This window comes from Tupaia chinensis, unplaced genomic scaffold, assembly GCF_000334495.1.
Source record: "Tupaia chinensis unplaced genomic scaffold, TupChi_1.0 Scaffold000360_1, whole genome shotgun sequence".
NCBI classification, from domain to species: domain Eukaryota; kingdom Metazoa; phylum Chordata; class Mammalia; order Scandentia; family Tupaiidae; genus Tupaia; species Tupaia belangeri.
The window spans coordinates 3,026,706-3,047,820 of record NW_006159856.1 but is presented as its reverse complement, the minus strand read 5'-3'; the positions used below and the strand labels follow the sequence as shown (position 1 = coordinate 3,047,820).

Sequence of the window (21,115 nt, the reverse complement as noted above, 5' to 3'; positions counted from 1 at the left end):
TCTTATTACAGACTGGAGACTAGGATTTGAGGCTCACACTCTCATTTAAAAACAAAGCCCAACCCCAGGGAATGTTTTCTTACATAAACTTAGATTTTGTGTCTGTTCTATAACAACCCCCAGCACAGTTAAACCCTAGAGTTTATTCCTCCAGCCTTGCTCAGGCTGGCGTCCAACCCCTCTCCAGCACTCCCCCATCTTCTGTGTGCAGGCACAACCCTGGGATCTGACAGTAGTGGGTGAGGGTTACAAAGAGCCACAGGGTTAGGTAGTACACGGGGGAACAAAAGCAAGGTGAGAATACTTCCACCCACTTAATGAAACTGAAGCCATACACCAGGCCTTCCTCAAGTCACTGGGCACACAAAACATACATATGAACCACAGAATAGACAGCCCTGCCCCTGCAGAAGGGGCAGATGGACAGCCATGTTTGTTCCACCATCCTTAGAAAGAGAGCAGTCAGAACCTCCACAGGAGTCCAGAAAAGAGATGACGGACTCAGGGCAAGGTGGTAGCAATGGTGGAGGATGAGAAAGTATGAGCTCATGGACAGAGTTTGAAGGTCAAGCCCATGGATTTGCTGACATGAAGCATTAAAGGGTTCTGGCCTGAGCAAAAGACATAGCGTCCCCTTACTGAAATGAGAAGCAGGTTTGGGATGAAGGAGGACTCCTGTCTGACAGGCCTACTGAACATGAGTGGATATGGACCCTGAGTCTGGGGTCCAGGGCAGAGGTGCCCACGGTAGGCAGGCTGGGAGGGCAACAGATGTCCTCACCCCAGAAGGTGATGTGGGAAGGAGATCAGGCACTGGCTGAGCCCTGGCCTCTATGTGTGGAGACCTAGAGAAGGGGAGAAGCTGGGGAGGGATCATGGAGTAAAAGGAGAACCGAGAGGGTGAGAGTGCTGTAGAAGTTGAGGAAGGCTGGTCAAATGTGGAGAACACAGACAGCTCCTGCTATCTGAGGAGGTCCCAGTCTATACTTCATTATATAGCATGACAAGCTTTGAAAGGGACCTCAACAAACCCCGTGTGAGTCTATGTTCACAGAGCTGTGTGGGATCGGGTGAGAAAAGTGTTCAACATGGCCCTCACTGACATGAGCTCTCTGCCTTCCTCTACCTCAGAACCAAGGGAAAGGGCTGTGGGTCTTTAGCACCAGAGTAAGGCCATTCCACAGGAATCAGTGAGACGGGAAGACAGGACACATGTCTGAGGACATTATGGGAAGAAAAGTTGCCAGTTCAAGGAGATCAATTGCTTCATGGAAAATGGGCAGCTGTCTGGCCAGCAGATGGTGGGGTAACACTGTGTGGACAGAATAAGCCAGAAGCAGACTGATGCCTACCTCAGAACAAAGGGTGCGCTGCACTCTCCAAACTTAGCACTGGTCAGGGTCACTGCCTTAGGGACCACTGAAGCCTGAACACAGGAGGCCCAGGATGGGAGACATCTTCACTGATAATCCAATGATAGGATTTAATTAATGCGGGCTAAAAAAGAGAAACTCAAATGCAAAAAATCCTATGAGTGTCCATCAAAGCTCATCAACAGAGGTTCAGAAAACAACCTAGGCTGAAGGTGTCCTCAAACACATCAGCTCCCGGAAAAGCAGGCTTCCACGCTCTCTCATGCCCCAGGAGAGCCGGCAGTCAGGTCCACAGCACCTTATCAACACTCCAGGTCACCCTCGCACAGACCCACTGCCACCAGTCTCAATCCCTAATGTAACCCTCGTCTATTCCTCATGCAGGGGCCAGGACTCTCCGCAAACAGGGATCCTTGGCTCCTAGCCAGGCCCATGCCACCCTCAGCAGACCCATGAGAAGAGAAGAATGGAAAGGTCCAGTCAAACAATGTAGGAAGCAGACTGGAACACCAAGCCGGAGATGACCTCATATGTCAGATAGCTCACAACTGCTCTTACCCACTCTCTATCATCCTCATTATTCTTTCACTTCTTCTGGCTCTAACATGGGGATTGCCCTTTTGAACACCGAGGGTCTGTCTTCATCAAGCCTTGCCAGGTCTTTCTCTGTGTGGCTCTAATCAGGCCTAGAATCCAGGCTGTACCAGCTCCCCACTAGAGCTTGCAGCAGCAAGCTTCCTGCCCAGGGCACCCCACTGAAGACCACACCTGCCAGGCAGACTTTGAAAGCTTTGTTTCTTGTGATCATTCATATTTCTCATGCTGTGGGTTTTAATGTCTCTTCAATTAGTATCTTAGTAGCGTCTCTGACTGTAACACCTAACCATGATGTGGTTTATGAAAGGGGCGCACACAAAGTCTATTTAAGATGGGAAAACTAATCAGTTTATCTGGCCAGTGAACACCTTGTGCTCTCTCTGGGTCAGAATCCCATTAGCTACTATCCTTGCAGCTCTCCAGTCACCTTGGAAGAAAGACTGTAAAAGTCTTCACTTCAGGATGAAGGATGCGTAAGACATACAGGACTTTTAAAAACATGTCAATAAGGCAGAGATTTTATTGAGCATAGGCACTCTGTACGGGCACGGAGCCCCACATTCCCGTGGTACCTGCATTTTAGCAATAACCGATCTGAGCTCAGATGAGAAGTAATTTACTTATCATAAAACTAAGAAGTGAGGTGCTGGTTTTCAAACATGCGTCTCACTCACTTCCTTTACCTCACGTCTCTAAAACACAAAAGGGTTTGCCCCCCTCACGGTGGCTAAACTAGCCTCTGCCTGGCCAAAGCCAGGCCAGGCAGAGCAGTAGCATTAACACTCACTTCACTGCTTCCCACCAGCCTCTAACGCAGAAAAGCCGGGAGCCACTCATTTACCATTGCTTAAACTGAGACCAGGTCTTAACACATCCACATGAACAACCTATCTGCCAGCTTAAGTATTTTCCAAAATTTCAAAAGTCAGTCCAAACCATTTGTACAGACAAGTACGTACAAAAAGCTAACTGATCAATTGGTCTGTTAAGGACATTACTACTCCAAAGTTCGTTTTGTCACACTGATATGAACTGGAATTCACAGGGACACATTCCTCCTGCACTAAGACAGCCAGAGGCGGCCACGCAGCAAGCACGCCCATAAAGATCAAAGCTGCTCCTCCATCCAGGCAGGCCAGCTTTATTAGTAAAAGGGGCTCTTAAATACACGGAAGTCTGCACCTACTTCATGAGGCTAATTCTTGATCTGTCCAGCCGACCTATTTCTATTTTCTGCTCACCAACAAAGATGCAGTTCCTTTCCTACATCCAACAACTATACCAGTCATTTCTGAACTAGTAGTTTCTCCTTCAGTTCTCTAGAGAAGATTATTATCAGATATCAGGAAAAAATATTAAGATTAAAAACCATTCCCAGAAAAGAATAAATTTAAAATGGGAATCCAATGACTAGTTTTTATACATAATTTAAATTTATTTTTACATTTACATCAATATGGCATAGCCACAGAGGGAAATAAAAATTATTCTCTTTATCTCAAATCTTTCAAAAACATTTCACAGTAAGTTCAGCTTCATAAGCACTATAATAATCACCAAATATGATTGCTAGTAGTTATAAGAGGGGATATCTTCAAAGAGTTCTTGGAAAATGAGTATAATGAAAAAACAATATATGGATTTCAAAATTTTTAAACTTGTACTTTAATTCCATTTTTCCATGAACTGAAAGTCCCTTCATATATATGTGCAACAGAATCAACTCATTACAATGAAAAATGTAAGCAATAAAGCTGTAACTTAACAAGTAAGATAGATTTTAATACATTTATAGAGTTAAAATTTAGTATTTCAACAAAATTAACTCACTCAGATCTTTAAAATCTATTAAAATTACTATGGTGGGAGAGAGAAAAACATCTGATGCTTTCTTTAGGTCTGGCAGGTTGGGCTCCCAAGGGGTAGAGGCTGGACCACAGTGGGACTGAACCTGGACCCCCAGCCTTGCTCTGGTCGCCCGCTCTGACCACAGAGCCTCGGCATTTACCTCACAGTACCCATTTCAAGCTCCACGATGCAGACATAAGAAAAACATTTTCAAAGTTTATACTTAAAAGCACTGGGAAATTCCACAGCTACCATTCACATAACAAGGTAAAGATAAAGTGGTAACCAGAATGCCAAGTTTTCTTACAACAATCCAGTTTAAATGACAAGAAACAGCTACAATAACTTACCTGCTGGTCATTAAAACTGTGCGTTTCATTTGATAGCCCTTTTCCCAAATTCATCTTAAGACAAGAAAACTTCAGTACCAGGAACTCAGATCTAAAATATACCATTTAACACCGCAGCATGCCTGTACACGTCAGAAAAGTTTAAAGACATTTCGAATGAAGTTCCATTTCTCTCCCTTCGTAACCCATAGCAACAGGACACTGCAGGAAGCTGTGGTTTGCCAGGGATTCAGACTCTATCTCAATTGTCTCATACAAAGAAAAAAAGCCGTTTACATAAATCACGCTGTGAGATCATTTTTCAAATATTTCCTCTACCAAATCAAAAGAATAAAACTTCAGCTGATGGGGGTAATTTCTCAGTCAGTACAACAGCTGCAGAGAATTTGTTTTTTTAGCAGCGTGGTGCAGTTCACAACCTTAATTACAGTTGCCGACGATTCTATTCTAAGCCTCCATATGCACGAGTTTACTCAGTGCCAGCCAGGGAATCTGGTGTATTCCTGAAAAACCTTCTCAGTGCCATCTATATTCCATGACCTGCTTCATCCGCCTTCCGGATATCTGAAACAAACTCAAAGTGAATGTACTGCAATGAATCTTGGCTTTAAAAAAAGGGGGAGAAATGAAAACTTTTTTTTAAAAGAGAGATTTCTGTTATAGGGCACATGCATTGGCCAGAGAAATAGAGACAGAAAGTGAGAAATCACCCCTCGAGGGGATGGTCATGTTGCAATCGCCTCTCCTCCTAGATTTTGGGCATGCACACACACATACCCGGTGTGAGTTTTAAGGCACCAAGTCCAGAACTTGAACCACAGTCAACTATGTGGGAGTCCGGCGATGTAACCATTATGCCTTCTGCTGATCCCAAGAATGAAAACTATTTTTGGAATCTAGATATCATTGCATAATTTCCTGAGATTTACTAGAGATTTAGAGGTAAACTGCTACAGTGCTTGCTTATGTGAAAATCTTACAGCATTGGACATTAGTCTGAACAGACTCTTGGAATCCTCCTTAATCTGTGTTAGACTGGAGCCGACCTAAGGAAGTTTCTTGTACAGGAATTGCACATGCAATGTTCACTGGGCCAATAGGCTGGGATAATGGTCTGAGATGAGGCCACATCTGAGAACACACTGAACCAGTCTTACTTTTACTTTTGCTTTTCCGTGGCAGAAACATGAGCATTCCCGACATGAATATTCAGTGAACATAAATTGCAATACTGAGCGCATACTGTGTTTCATGCACAAATACACAATGGGTGCCTGGAATGGTAAAAATTAACGGACTCAAACAAGCAGCGGCTCAAGCTTCCTTAGACAGCTTTTCTCAAGAGACATGTATGCAATAAAAGTATGAAATGAATAAGTAAGAGCAGGGCAGGGGTGGAAGCTTACTTTGGCTTCCCTCAGCACCAACACCACCATGTGCAGGAGGTATTAGGGGCTGTGTTAGGGACAAAGGAGCCAGGAGGGGCCCACACTCAGGGTGGAGGACAAGGAGGGAACTGGGACTTGACTGGGAATGGGAGAGGCAGGTAGGGGCAGGCCACCTCAATGAGGGGGATGCCACATTGATATTTGGCATCAACCCAGGAAGTAGCTTCAAAGTCTGGACTATAAGGACCCATGGTCAGCCCTGTCAGCCTGGTCCCAGAAGCCTGGTCCTTGGCAGGGCCTCACCTGTACTATTGCCCCACTTACTTCACTGGTGCTCTGGGCCCATGGTCTATATCAAGCACTATGAGAGAAAGTGGTAGGGTGGGGGGATGCCATTTACATGTCAGGCTCCCACACACTCAGACTTCACCTTTCTTGAGACTAAGATGGGATTCTGTCAGACAAAATCAGCATCCCATCTCCCCTTGTCCACAAGGCAGCTATCAGGTACAAAGCTGGCTGATACACACGGTGAGCCCACAAGCCAGAAGTGGCTCCAATGGTGAAACAGGGACCTAGCTGAACACCAGTAATGACAGTCCCTAGCCAGGTCTGGCCCAGAGGAACCTCTACAGGAACACAGGGCAGCACAACCAGCCCTCCAGTCAACAACCCTCTTCCAGTCTGACCTTCCCTCCTACTCTCCCTGCCCACCTTCACCCCCAACACACAGGTACCCCACACAGAAACGCACGTGTACATACAAGTGCACACACATGCATACTTTTAGAGAAAACAAACTGGAAAGTTTGGGAAGGATAATAACAATTTTCACGGATATTCAATCAAGCCCCATGACTCTGTAACTCGTCCATCTCCCCCAATGACTTCCAAGGGGCCAATGCTAATTATAGCATTGGAGGACACAGTGGCCTCCAGGTCAGAGCAGAGGATGGCAGCAAACTGGCCCTCGGGTCCTCCAGATCCCAGCAATGGTCACCATTGGCCAAGGACAGACCATACCCACAGGGCCAAAGCAGAACACAAGGCAAAGCAGAGTATGTGCAGTGGAGACTTTCACTGGGACCCCAGGAAATGAGCTGGCCAGATGATCACGTAAGTGCCAAACGTGATTTCATTTTGATCATTTCAGACACACTGTGTCCCAGTGTGTTCAATCAAGGACTGAAAAGGAAGAAACACGATTTAATCTTGTGTATGTGGCTTATTATGTAGAACTCCAAAGGCAGCCGCTCAGGGTCTGTGCTGTTGTCCTATCACTATCGACCAGTCTTTCTGGGTTCTTCTGTCTCATTCGAGGCTCTCTCCATCTCTACTCTTGCCATTAGCTTGGCTGCCCCTTCCTTCCCTCCACTAGCTAACAGGGTCTTGGAAGACATGGGGTGAAGATGCCTGGCAGGCTCTCCTGTGGCCACCAAAACCACCTTCCTTTTCCCAGCCTGCCCCCATCACTACCCTGCAGGGCACTTTGTGCCAGGCTGTGTATTTCCTGGCTCCCAGCTGCATGTGCTCTGGCTGCCAAATTATCAAGAAGCTCCCAGAGCTGTTGATAACAGCCTCAGGAAATGCTGAGCATGAGCTTGTCTTCACTGTCATGTTCCCATCCCTTGTTTGGCTGGATGTGTTTACCTGGTGCCTGATGGGGTCAGATTCAGACCCTGGGACCACTAAGCCTAGCACAGTCCCTCACAAACATAAACCAACAGCACAAGAAGACAAACACTGGAAGGCAGCAGCAATATAATGTGAAGCTGCACAGGCTCAGCCCTTAAAAAAACTGTGAGATGTTAACAAAAGTGGGAAGAGCACTTGCTCAGAAAGGATGAGTCATTCTCAGGCCTCCAACTCAAGGCCTGCTTGGCCTCCTACACAAGCTACCTGGGATCCCCGAGAAAAGTAACAGCCACCATATGGTGAACTTAGGCAGACAGTGCGCAGGCCTAAAACCAGCTGTAGTGTCAAGGGGTGCTCTGGCCAGAGAAGCACTAGAATGTCATCTCCGGGTAGACAATGGGAAATACTTACTGAGCACCTAGAGGGAGCTGGAGAGATCCATTATTCATACTGCCTCTCACCTCCCTTGTCCTAAGCTGGGAAATCCAGGGTAGGCACTTAGGAATGAGTGGGAAGCTGGAATGAAAAGGAAGCAGAGGACACTCCAAGTGGAAATAGAGGCAACTGGGACAGAAAAACCCACACGAGGTATTCCCAGAGCCAGAAGGGAGCCTGGCCAGTTAGAAAGTTCCACTAAAGGCAAAGGGGACTGCAGTAGAATGGGGTCTCCAGGGCCTACCAATGAGCTCCTCCTTGATTCTAGGTCTCCTTGCAGCAGTCACCTGCCTACCCAGATGCCCCTTACTAGTTACTGCCTCTGCTGCATGCCAGCCTCAGCCAAGGAGATCAAGTCTCTTACTACACTGAACTGATTTGAACTTCCAGTGTTTCTTGCCCACTCCTGGCATGCAGGTGGTACCAGAAGAAATAGAAACTTATGCTCTACTACAAGTTTTGAAATTACAAAGGGAGATAGGCCCGGAAAGCAGTAGACAATGCGATAGCTTGGATAGCCTCAGACCTAGGCTCCCCTCTATTCCTCTAAGCGGCAGGCCCATGATGAGGACAAGCAGAAACCAGCCAGGCCCCCAGCACATTCAGCTATGTCTTCACTTAGAGCTTGGTAAGTGGATGAGAAGCCTGACCCCCAGAGTCAGGAAACACTGCCTGATTCAAGTTCAGGCCCTAGATTCTCTTTCTGCCTTCCGGGCTCATCTCCCTTTACTAATCTCAACAACTTTAGTAGAGTGTATGTTTCTGTTCCCTCTGGGCCAGGCCCAGGAATTAGGTGGCTCTGGAAGTCTCTGGCAACCAGGCCTTTGGCCTAGGCTATGACTCCTCTACTGGGCCCCTAAGAAGGGATGCTCTGATCTCCAAGTAGGGCCCTTAAATCTCCCTGAAATGGGCTCTCCTCCTTCTCCAACCCTCTCATCTCTGATTCAAGCATTACCAACTGGACCATGAGACAAGATAAACCAGTCTGGCCCTTCATTACTTGCCCTTGCCTGATAGCCACATGGCCTAGTGCTACTCAATGCTCACTTCCTTGCCCAGGGACCCCACGTTCACTTCTATATGGGCTTCTTGAGGCAAAGAACAGTACTGGTCTTGTTTACTGCTGTGTCCTAAAATCAGCACAATAGCTAGCACATAGCAGATGCTCAATAAATGTTTGTTGAATGGGAAAATACTCAAGGTTCTAAGAAACCCTATTATATTCCCCTGAGTTAATAGAATCTTCAAAAGAAGTAAGATAATTTTCCATATAAATAGTTTAAAGCATGGATGGTAGCATGGAGGTTAAAGTGCTGGATCCCAAATGGTCAACTAGGTAGTTCAAGTCCTGGACCTGAGGGCCTGAAAAACGCACTGGGATCATGGGCAGGTGTGCCCAAAATCCTGAAAAAAGAATGGAGGAGAAGGGATTGTGGCATGATCATCCCCCGCAGGGATGATTTCTCACTTTTCCATTTGTGTGCTTATGCTCTCTTCTCTCTCTCTCCAGCACGTCCTGTGGCAAAAACTTTAAAAAAAAAAAAAAAAAAAAAAAAGAGTGGACTGGTATATGAAAGACCAAAATAAGCAGAAACTTCTCAATTAAACTTTCCTGGAAATAACAAAGTGGCAAATTTAAGAAATTAGGTAAAAAGAGCATATTTTGGAATGTCTGTGTAGATTTCATTGCTAGATAACGTCACGTGCTGCAGGTTGTCGAGCATCGCAGAGGTGAGTGAGTAGGAGGCTGGCAAGGAATAAATCCAGTCAGCCAAATGGCCAAGAGGGCAGTTTTAGTCTGATGTGGAGTACCGGGTCTAGTCCCAGATTTCATATTCTTTTGTTAGAAATCATTACTCTTTGATGAGCAAGGATAATAGATTAGGTCTCAAGACAGTATTAAAGCAATTTACTTAGGAAAACACACAAAAGTCCCCCTCTCCATCTTGTTCTCTCCTCCCCAACGCTCTCTCCCTTTCTAGCTAGGTCCTCCCACACCTGGAGCCCTCTGGACAAGTTCTAAGCAAGGGAAAAGCATGACTGAGCGCCACCTGCTGCCTAGTGCCTGTGCTGCCTAGTGCCTGCTACTGCCAGCTCTCAGCTGTACCCACCCTTTGGCTGCAACCCAGCTCAGGTGAGAGGAACCAAACAGGTTCCTCCCAGCATGATGCTCTAGCCGACATGGATATAAGTTCCTAGAGCAAATGCTCAGGAAGAAACAAGATCAAATAAGGGCTGGATACTGTGGGAAGTGGAAGCTTCAAAAGGATCAAGTCTGGGACACCAGCCTCAACCAGGAAAGAAGTGCAGGAGGACATAGGACGAGAGGTCAAGAAGTCACTGGCCAGCAGGTAGCACCTGCAGCAAATGGAACTGTGCAGTCCCCAGGTGGAGTGAAGGGGGCAGCAGGTCACTGAACAGTCTAAGTAACTGGGGAAATCAAGGGGCTAAGTCCTTTCTAGGTGCTCCTCTAGCCAGTCCTGTTGCCCACCATAGCCATCTCATGAGCTTTCTCTAGGAAGGGTCAAGAGTAGATACTTCCAGCTTTGCGGGCAATACTACGCTCTCTGTCTCAAATACTCAACTCTGCCACTGTGGCGTGAAAACAGCACAACACATCCTTGAATAGGCATGACTGTGTTCCAGTAAAACTTCCTTTATAAGACTACCTAGTGTGTCTTGCCCATGGCCATAGTGCACTGGCCCTGGCTCTGTCTGCTCAGCCCAAATCCCTATTCCTCTCCCAGGCTCCAGCCCAGGTTCCTGTCTCCTGTAGGCTCTCACCTTTCTCAGGAACCTGCAAATTGCCTTCCTGCTTGTTCTCTAGTCCTGCTACTGGGGCTCCTTCTGGCCACTTGGAAACATGACAGCCACAGAAAAGACCACATTCATCCTTGCTCTGCACATTCAGCCCACATATTTTCAGGTGTTGGGGCTGTTTCTGTGCTCTTCTTCCTCTTTACTGTCTATTCTTGTGCCAACACTTACACAGTCTTAAATTGCTCTAACTTTCAAATTTCAGTAATGATGGAGGAAGTCCTCCTACCTTCTTCTTCATCAAGGATATTTTAGTTAGGTCTAGCAGACATATGCAGAACATTCTACCCAACAACAATAGCATACATGTATACATATTCTTCTCACACATGCTGTTTTCCAGTAGGAACCATGTATATGTTAGGCCACAAATTTAGTCTCAATGTATTTAAAAGTTAGAAAACATATAAAGTACCTTTTCTGACCACAGACAGATAAAGTTGTAAATCAATAACAGAAGTAAAGCTGGAAAAGTCAAAAATTTGTGGAAATTAAACAACCACTGGTTATCTTTAATAACCACTGGATCAAATAAAAAATCACAAAGGAATTTAGAAAATAGCTGAGACAAATGAAAATGAAAACACAACATATGAAATTTATGGAACACAGTGAAAATGCTAAGAGAAAATGTATAGCTCTAAATGCTTACACTGAACAGTAAGAGGGGAATAGTAACACAACTGGACCCACACGGGAAAGGATCTGGGTTCCTGTCCAGGAACCTCCCAGCACAGGTAAAGTATGCAAGTGTGCCCATGATCCATGATCAGGCTTGTTGAGACTGGTGATGTATCATGGCGTGAAGCCCCTGCTATAAATACCTGTCTCTCTTTCTCTCAATCTCTGTTTCTCTCCATCCTTTCCCCACCCTTCTTCATAAAAGAAATAAATAAAACTAAAAAAAAAAAGCAACTGATATAATTTCACATTTTAAAAAAGGAAAGATCTCAAATCAACCACCTCATTTTATAACGAAGGAACCAGAAATAGAACAAACTAAACCCCAAGCTAGAGAAGAAAATTATGGATGAGAGCAGAAATCAATGAAATAGAAAATGGAAACAAGAAAATCAATAAAACCAAAAGTTGGTATTTTGAAAAAAGCAACAAAATTGACTGATTTCACAGATAACAGTTAAGTGCTGTTCAGAGAGAGCTAGATCCTACATGGCCTATTGTGGTTTAATTCCTGGCCGGGAGAGCCTGAAAACAACACCAGGCATGTGCATGCAGGATCCTGACAGAAAGAAGAAGAAAAAGGACTGTGGTGTGACCATTTCCCAGTGGGGAGTGCACTCTCGCTCGCTCTCTCGCTCTCCCCCCCCCCGAACATATGCATGAGTCCTCTGGCATTTTTTTTAAAGTTTTTGCCATAGAGCCCATGCACTCAACTGAGGGACAGAATGGGAGAGACAGCGAGAAGGAAAGTGAAAAATCAACCCCGGGGCAGATTGCCATGCAACAATCACGTCTCCTCCATTCTCCACCTGGGATCTTGGGCATGCATACACACATTCCCATCGTGAGTTTCAAGCCACCAGATCAGGACTCAAACCATGGCCAGCCCTGTGGGAGTCCAGGACCTTAACCACAACACCACCAGCTGGCCCTACATCCTCTGGCATTAAAAAAAAAAAAAAAAGAAAAAGAAAAGAAAAGAAAAGAATAGAATCAACAAATATTTAGCTAGATGGACTAAGAGAATAAAGCGAGAAGACTCAAATTACAAATATCAGAAATGAAAATGGGACATCTCTACCAATTCTACAGAAGTAAAAAGAATTACAAGAGAGTACTATGAATAAATGTACAACAACAAATTGGATAACCTAGATAAAATAAACAAATTCCTAGAAATGCAAAACCTACCAAGACAAAATAATGAAGAAATAGGAAATATGAATTGGTCTGTAACTAGTAAGGAATTAAAATGATAATCAAAAATCTCCCATCAAAAAAAAGCTTGGATCTGCCAGCTTCACTGGTGAAGTCTAACAAACATTTAAATAAGAACAAATAAATATCAATCCTTCTCAAGCCGCTATTAAAAATTTAAGAGGACAAACAGGAAAACTTCCTAACTCATTCTGTGAGCTGTGGATAGAAATAACCAAGTTCTGTAAAAATAATACTTAATATGGTTTATTCCAAGAACGAAATTAAGTAACCAAGGCCCAGAAACAAAGTCTTAAAGGGTACTAAGATGCAGTACTTCCTTTACTCAGCTTTGAGAGCAAGAGACACAAAGTTGTGGGGACCAGCAGTTGGCAAAATGGCTATGTCACTGGACTTCCATGTAGTCAACCATGGTTCAAGTCCCGGACCCAGTGGCTTAAACTCATGCCAACTGTGAATCAGCATAAGGTATCTTCTAACTGGCCTGTCCCAAAAAGGGGAACATCTGGAAGAGAGGACTTCTAGTTTATAGGTAAATTTAGAAATTCTTATTTTAGTGATTAGTTAAATATGAAAGTCTTTGTCTCAAAGAGATTTGGAGTCAACACAAGAAAATTCCTGAATTTAACCTAAACATAGATAAGAAGGCCTTGCTATTTACCTGGCAACGTTATGCCAGGGTTAGGTCATAAGGAATTGCCCACAATCGCTAGACTAAAGTGGTCTAGTTACAGCAAGATTTATATTTATAGAAGTGACTATCCCACACCCCTTGGAAAGTATCTTAGATTAAGAAGAGTAGTCAGAGATATAGCCTGAAAGGCCAGTATTACTCTGAAACCAAAGCTAGGTATCAGGGTAACAGAATATTACAGATGAATCTCCTTGATGAATATTAATGCAAAACTTCTCAACCAAATACTAGAAACTCAATTTGCAGCATATTTAAAAAGACTGTACACCAGACCGAAGTGGGATTTATTCCTGAAATTCAAGAATAGTTTGAAATACAAAAATTGATCAATGTAATATACCACATTAACAGAATGAAGGGGAAAAACCCACATGATTATCTAAACTGATGAAAAAAAAGTATTTCACACACACACACACACACACACACACACACACACAAATTATAAAAAACACTTTCGTGAGCCAGCCCCACAGCCTGGTGGTAAAAGTGAATCAGATCCCACATGGCTGACCACAGTTCAAATTCTGGCCCTGGTGGCTCAGAAAACACACTGACGGGTGCATGTGCATGTGTGCCCAGACTCCTGAAAGGAGAGAAAATGGAGAAGGGTTGTGGTGTGACCATGCCCCATTGTAGGGTGCTTTCTTCCTCTCCTTCTTCCATATCTTTGACCCTCTCTGGAAAGCACATGCACCCTTTGTCAATTAAAAAACAAAAACACTTTCGTGATTAAAACACACCCAACAAACTACAACTAGAAGGATGCCATCTCAACATAATAAAAGCCACATATGAAACACACACACACACACACACACACACACACACAGCAAACATCATAGGTGATGGTGAATGACTGAAAGCTTTTCCTTTAAGATCAAGAACAAGGCAAGCTTTCACCACTTCTATTCAGCATAGTACTGAAAGGACTAGCCAGAGCAATTAGGGAAAAACTAAATAAAATGTATCCAAATTGGAAAAGAAAAAGTAAAATTATCTCTGTTCACAAATGGTAGCATCTTATTTATTTTTTTAAGGAGATTTTTGCCTTAGGGTGCATATGCTGGGGGTGGCAGGGCGGCAGAGGGGAGTGAGAGGGAAAGTGAGAAATCACCCCCTAGAGGGACAGCCATGCCACAATCCCTTCTCTTCCATTCTCTTCCTGGGATTTTGGGCACACATGCACACGGACCCAGCATTGAGCTTCAAACCGCCAGGTCCAGGACTCGAAAAGTGATCAGCCATGTGGGAGTCCAACGACATAACCACTATGCCATCTGCTGGTCCCTGGTAAGATCTTATATGCAGAAAATCCTAAAGATTTTGGAGCCAGGCCAGTTGGTAGCACAGTAGTGACACAGCTAGGCCCATATGGAGATGATCCTGAGTACATGTTCTGGAAACTCCATGAGCATGCTGGGTGTGTGCATATGCCTGTGATCCAGGTTGGCTGAAGCTGGAGTGAATCACAGTGTAAAGACCAAGTTGAAAGTAGATGCCTCTGCGTGTGTTTGTGTGTGTGTGTGTGTGTGTGTGTGTGTGTGTGTGTCATGGAAGAAATAAATAAATGAGCTTATTTTTAAAATAAATTAATAAAAGGAGTTTTTAAAAATTATATGAATAAAAATCCAAAACAAAAAATACTGCTAGAGCTAATAAGTGAATTCAGTAAAGTAGCAGGATACAAAGTCAACACATAAAAATCACTTGCATTTCTTTACACTAACAATGAACAATCAGAAAAGGAAATTACAACACAAATTCCATTTATAATAGTATAAGGAAGAATAAATATTTAGAAATTTACTTAAACAATGATGTCAAAGACTTCTACAAAAAAACTACAAATGGTGCTGAAAGAAATTAAGAAGACTTAAGTAAATGGAAATATATCCATGCACATGGATTAAAAGACTTAATATTTGGGGCTGGCAAGTGATGTGGTGGTTAGGGTACTGGACTCCCACATGGCCGACCACAGTTTGTGTCCCAGACCTGGTAGCTTGCTTTCTCACTTTCCTTCTTGCTCGCTCTCTGTCTCTCTCTGGTCAAATTTTAAAAATAACAATAACAATAAATCAAAAAAATTTTAAAGGCTTGATATTGTTAAGCTGTCAATATCACTGAAAGCAGATTCAATACAATCCATAGTAAAATCCAATGATAGGGACTAACAGATGGTGTAGCAGTTATGTGGCTGGACTCCAACATGGTCAACTGCAGTTTGAGTTCCAGACATGGTGGCTTTAAACTCACACCGGGCACGTGTGCATGTGTGCCCACCATTCAAGGGAAGAATGGAGAAATGATTGAGGCATGGCCATCACCCCTGGGGGAAAACTTCTCACTTTCTGTCTCTTTCTGTCTCTCTGGCGAGCACACACACCCTATAGCAGAAATCTCTCCATAAAATAAAATCCCAATAACATTTTTGCAGAAACAGAAAAACCCATCCTAAAATTTGTATGGACTTTCAAGGGACCTTGTGTATCCAAAACAATCTTTAAAAAGAAAAACAAAGCAGAGGGTTCACATTTCCTGATTCCTGGATTTACTTCAGAGCTAAGTCGTGAAAATAGTGTTGTACTGGCATAAAAATACACATATAAGATCAATGGAGTAAAATGAAAGGTCCAGAAATAAACCCTCACATATATGGTCAAATGATTTCTGGTGAAGGTGCCAAGCTGATGTTGAGAAAATGTGACATCCACATGCAAAAGAATCAAATCAGACCTTTATCTAATGCCATGTACAAAAATGGACTCAAAATGAATCAATGATCACGTAAGGTTAAAAGAAACTTCAAGACACTAGGTTTGGCAATGATTTCTTGGATGTAACACCCAAAACATGGGTAATAAAAGAAAAAAAAAAAAAGACAAACTGGACTTCATGGAAATTTATAAATTTTGTGCATCAAAAGATAGTATCAATGAATAAAAACCCAACCCACAGAATGGGGGAGATTATTTGCAAATTATATGTGACATAGGGATTAATATCCAGAATATATAAAGAATTCCTTAAACTCAACAATAACAAGGAAACCCAGCGGGCAATGGACATAATGCCACAGGGCTGACAGCAAGCCCCAACAAGACTTTTAGCCCAGAAGTTAGGGTCTAAAGTGAGGCAGGGTCAAGGCAACAGGGACCACATACCACTTGGAAGCCTGCTCCTGGGGTGCTATTGGGCCCTGGTGTAGATGGGAGTATATGCAGGGAAAATTCAGTCACCAGATGTCAGAACTTTCCCTCATTGGTATTGGTCCTATTGTGGGACAAACTTAGCCGTAATCCACCATCAAACAGAAATTACACAAGCAGGCGGGGGAGGAGTATGCGGCATAAGCAGGTGACCCAGACTCACACCCTGTTAACCACCAGGGCACAAAGAGCACCCAGTTCACATCTAGGGCCACACAGGTAAATATTCATGCCAAGTTCAAAGAAGAAAAAAATGAATGAGATTGTTACAGATGAGTCAACTCCAGTAGGGCAATGGAAGCCAAAATGGACATTTTGAAAGACAGTTGGCCAAGGCTCCAGGGAGCATCCCAGTCATCTACTTTGTGTGAAAAGAAAAATGACTCGAGGTAAAAAAAAAATATGCAAGGACTAGTGGGCATAGGCAAATGGTTGGGAACCAGCAGTTAGCGTAATGGCTATGTCGCTGGACTCCCACGTAGTCGACCGCGGTTCGTGTCCCGGACCCGGTGGCTTAAAACTCACGCCGGGCGCGTGTGCGTGCGTGCCCAAGATCCCGAGAGGAGAATGGAGGAGAAGGGATTGCGGCGTGACCATCCGCCCTGGGGGGTGATTTCTCGCTTTCTGTCTCTATGTCTCTCTCTGTCTGTCTGGCGAGCGCACGCGCCCTACAGTGAAAATCTCTCCAAAAAAAAAAAAAAAAATGGTCTGGCTGGTGAGTCAAGGACCCAGAAGGAGGAAGTTGGAAGATGCAGGGTAGGAAGGTCTCACAAAAAGGCAAGAAAATGAATCTAAAGGAAGGGAGCAGGTTGTGTGATGCTCCTTTGCTGCACCCTCCAAAGAATACCCTTTCAGAAGAGGCACCACACAGCTCAGTCATCAGAGAGACTAGGTCAGCCTCTGGCAGCAGCCACCTGGCCTAGTGGGGCAACAAGAAAGCAGCCATGTTGCTGGGACAAGGGCTGTGCATGGGCTCCATAACTTGGCATAGCCTGGTACTGTGCCATAATAGCTTGGCCAAATAGGATTGTACTAGCCCTACATGCCCTGTTACATCGAAACCAAGCATGCAAGGTGTCCAAAGTCAACTCCTCTTTCCATCCATCATGTACCCTGACCTCCCTTTCCCCTGCAATTGCCTCCTATCCATAGCGGTTAAGGCGCTGAGTGCTCCCACATGGCTGACCATGGTTCGAGTCCTGGACCTGGTGGCTTGCTCTCTCACTTTCTCTCTCTCTCTCTCTCTCTCTGTATCTCTCTAGTCAAATTAAAAAATGAATGAATGAATAAATAAAGTTAAATAGTTTTTTTTTTTTTTTTTTTTAAAAAAAAGGGTATGAATCAGAGCAGCCACTACCTTTGGCTGTGTCCACCACCCAACCCTTTGGAATTCTAGGAATATTCTCGCACAGTCTTGCAAATATGTTCAAGAAGATGTGTACAAGAATGTTTAGGAAGTTCCTTTAAGAGTAGTTCTATGAAAAAAAAAAAAAAGAATAGTTCTATGTCCAACTTTTCACTGAGTGTCAATAGCAGAATGGATTGAAAACTGTCATGGAATAGCATCAACAGCAAATAAAAAGACTGAACTAAAAATTATATGAGTAAATCTTGAAAATACAATTCAATGGGGCCGGCAGGTGGCACAGTGGTTAAAGGTACTGGATTCCCACATGGGTGACTGCAATTTGAGTCTTGAACCTGGCAGCTTGATTTTTCACTTTCCTTTTCTCTCTCTCTCTCTCTAGTCAAATTAAAAAATAATAACAACAAATGGAATTAAATAAATAAATAAATATTGGGAAAAAATTATAATGCAATACCTTTAAAGTGGCAGAACAAAACACATAGTATAACTGCATCTATGTAAAATTAAAAACACACAAAATGAAATGATAAAAGGAACAGTGCTTGGAATGTTGTGGATAGACAGCAAATGACATGGTGGTTACAGCACTGGATTCCCACATGGCAGACTGTGGTTCAAGTCCCAGATCAGGAGACTAATTTTCTCATGTTCTGTTTCTCTCTCTCAGTCTCACTCTGGTCAAACTAAAAATAATAATAATAAAATGAAATAAATAATTCTCCTTTTAAAAAAGATTAATGTTTTCCCAGTGGTGGAGCACCAAAGAGTCTGAGGACAGTGACACTACTCTGTTTGATACTACAATAGCAGACACATGTCATTGTACATTTGTCCAAATCCAGAGAAGGGACAATAGATGGGAATTCTCATATAAACTACAGATGTTAGTTAATAACATATTTATATTGGCTCACTGATGTAACAAATTTACCACTCTGATGTAAGATGATAATAATTGGTACATTATTAATAAAGTATGCAAGGTTTTTTGATATGGCACCTCCCTGTACTTCCTACTCAAGTCTTTTGTAAACCTTAAACTACTCTAAAACAAACTATATTTTTTAAAGGAATACATGTAAAAGAAAGGAGTCACACAAGATGATACTCTATCTGTATCTGAGGATCAGTACCATTTCTTCAAAAAGGGGGCAATGCTAGAACCTAACTCAAGAGAGTTCTATGTGGATTAAACAAGTTCATTTCTAGAAAGTGTTTACAACCATGTCTGGCACATAGAAGAGAATACTAAAAAGCATTTCAATGGATTAGAGATATATCGAGGGGTAGAAAAGGTATATAAATGTACACAGGAAATCTCCCCCTTGAACAATGATGGCCACTGCAGAGGTAGAGAGGGAAGAAATCCTATGCATAGTTTAAGAACTAAAGGTATCTGGAAGCTTGATTTTCATTTTCAAAAACTTGAAGAAAAGAAAAACTAAAATTAAATTACCTCAAGATCATCAAGGGAGCGAGTAATACTGAATCTCTTAGATCTTCCAAATGATCTCCGAGCAGAAGTGCGTTGAGAAGTCTGAGTAAATCCAATACTTCGCCCAAATTTTGAGCCCTAAATACAAAGAAAAAAGAACCAAGTTATTCTCAGAAGAGATGTTTAGTTTTATCCAATGCACTGCAAAGGAGAAAATAGAGGAATGTTGTGGACAGAAAATAAAGAAAAAACTAGACTTAAGATTTATCCTGGCAAACAGGTGGTGTGGTGGTTAAGGTGCTGGAACGCCCATATGGTTGACTGAGGTTCAGTTCCTGGACCTGGCAGCTTGAAAATTACACTGAGCCTGTGTGTGCATGCCCAAAATCCCAAGAGGAAAATGAAAGAGAAAGGACTGCATACAGCATGGCCATCACTCCTGGGAGGTGATTTCTCACTTTCCCTTTCTCTGTTTCCGTCCCGCTCTCTCCGGCAAGCACACATACCCTATGGTCAAAAGAAAAAAAAAATTGTCCTGGGGAAAATTTTATATTAGGTGTATTTTATATAATCCAAAAAAATTAAAATAAAGAGTCATCCAGGATCTTCAGGTATTTGCTCAGTTAATTACCAACTGTGAGCCTCAGCCTCAGCCTTGGTCATCACAAAACAAGACAGTAATAGCTATCTGAAAAGGTTGTTACCAACAAATAGAATAACATGTATAAATGTTCTGGAAAGCACACAGTGTATAGTAAGAATAATGATTACGGATATAAAGGCTGATTTTCAGCAAGGTCATGCTTCTACGTAAGTGCAAAAATATCATGTAGGAAGGGACAGAATCCTTAACTAATCAGCCGTGTCTGAGGACCACAGCAACTCTGATGCATAAAAAAAATCCAGTTATTGAAACATATTACAGTTCTTCCTCAGGGAAATGACTAGAATTAATTCAATTCACCAAACATTTATTTTGTGCCTATAATTATGCTAGACATTTCTCTGAAAGTGATGCTGGTTCCAGAAAACAAGTCACCATATCTTAAAAATAAAAAGCATACAGCTGACAAGCTTCCATTTCCTGAATACTGAAATGCTAAACAACCAACTGCAGGAATAAAAGAAGTTAATACGTTTGTCTAAAGACTGTGAGTGAACTTCTTTGGACTCTGTTGTCTCTCTACTTCTAAGAACCTTGTGTATCTTGTAGAAAACTCTGCAGCAACTCCTGGTGAAATTAGGGACCACATCTCAGCCATCCACTGACTTCATCTGGTGCTGCACAGCGGAGCAAAGGCCCAGCACCTGGAACATGGTCCCACTCACATTTGCCTGTGGTTGGGATTGCCAAGGAACTACACCTGACCTCCCAGAGTCCAACAAACGCATTCATGGATTGCAAATACGCCCATAACACTCGAACATGCCCTGATCAGCCACACCATCTCACCTCCTGTTGCTTCCTCTAGCTCCAAGCCACATCTCTTCCTTCCTTGGTTTCATGCTACGATGATATAACCCTTCTTCCAGCCCCTGCTCCCTAGCACAAGTCTCCTTAGGTATACATTCCATACGGGATCCTCCCAGCATTAGGCCTTGCAAAGCTCAATTTCAGAATTCCTTCCTTCCCATGTCACTGCCCAACCCCCACTGGACATTTCAATGCCCAGTGCCTCCCCTCTGCTCCTGTTTCCACCTTTCTACCCTCCTTCCTCTAGTGTCCCCAGTCTTGGCCTTCTAGCCCACTGATCTCTTGGTATCCATGCTCTGTCCTTGTCCTCACGTCCCCCTTAGGCAGCCTAGGGCCATGGGCTATCATGAGACCCCAATCCTTGCATACACTCACCCTTGTCCCCCACCCCCTCTCTCTCCCTTGTGTATTCCCCTGGTAAAATCCCAACCCTGGCACAGCTAGCTGCTGTGGCACAGCGGTAACACACTAGCCCTCCAAAGCTGGAAGCCATATGATGACCTGGGGTTTGGATTCCCAGGTTGACCTAAAAACATGCTGGGCATATGCATAGGCACCCAGGATCCTGAAATTTTGAGTGTTAGGGAAA

At 43.5% G+C, this 21,115-nt stretch overlaps 1 protein-coding gene across 1 annotated transcript in view; it reads right to left on the bottom strand.

The window, feature by feature from the left end:
• The window catches only part of RGS12 (regulator of G protein signaling 12), a gene marked incomplete in the record, with an annotated part of 188,317 nt that overhangs the window by 82,173 nt on the left and 85,029 nt on the right, over nucleotides 1–21,115 (bottom strand). Inside the window, 1 exon segment of the mRNA XM_027773595.1 lies at nucleotides 19,074–19,190. Within this exon segment, the coding sequence (XP_027629396.1) occupies nucleotides 19,074–19,190 (117 nt within the window).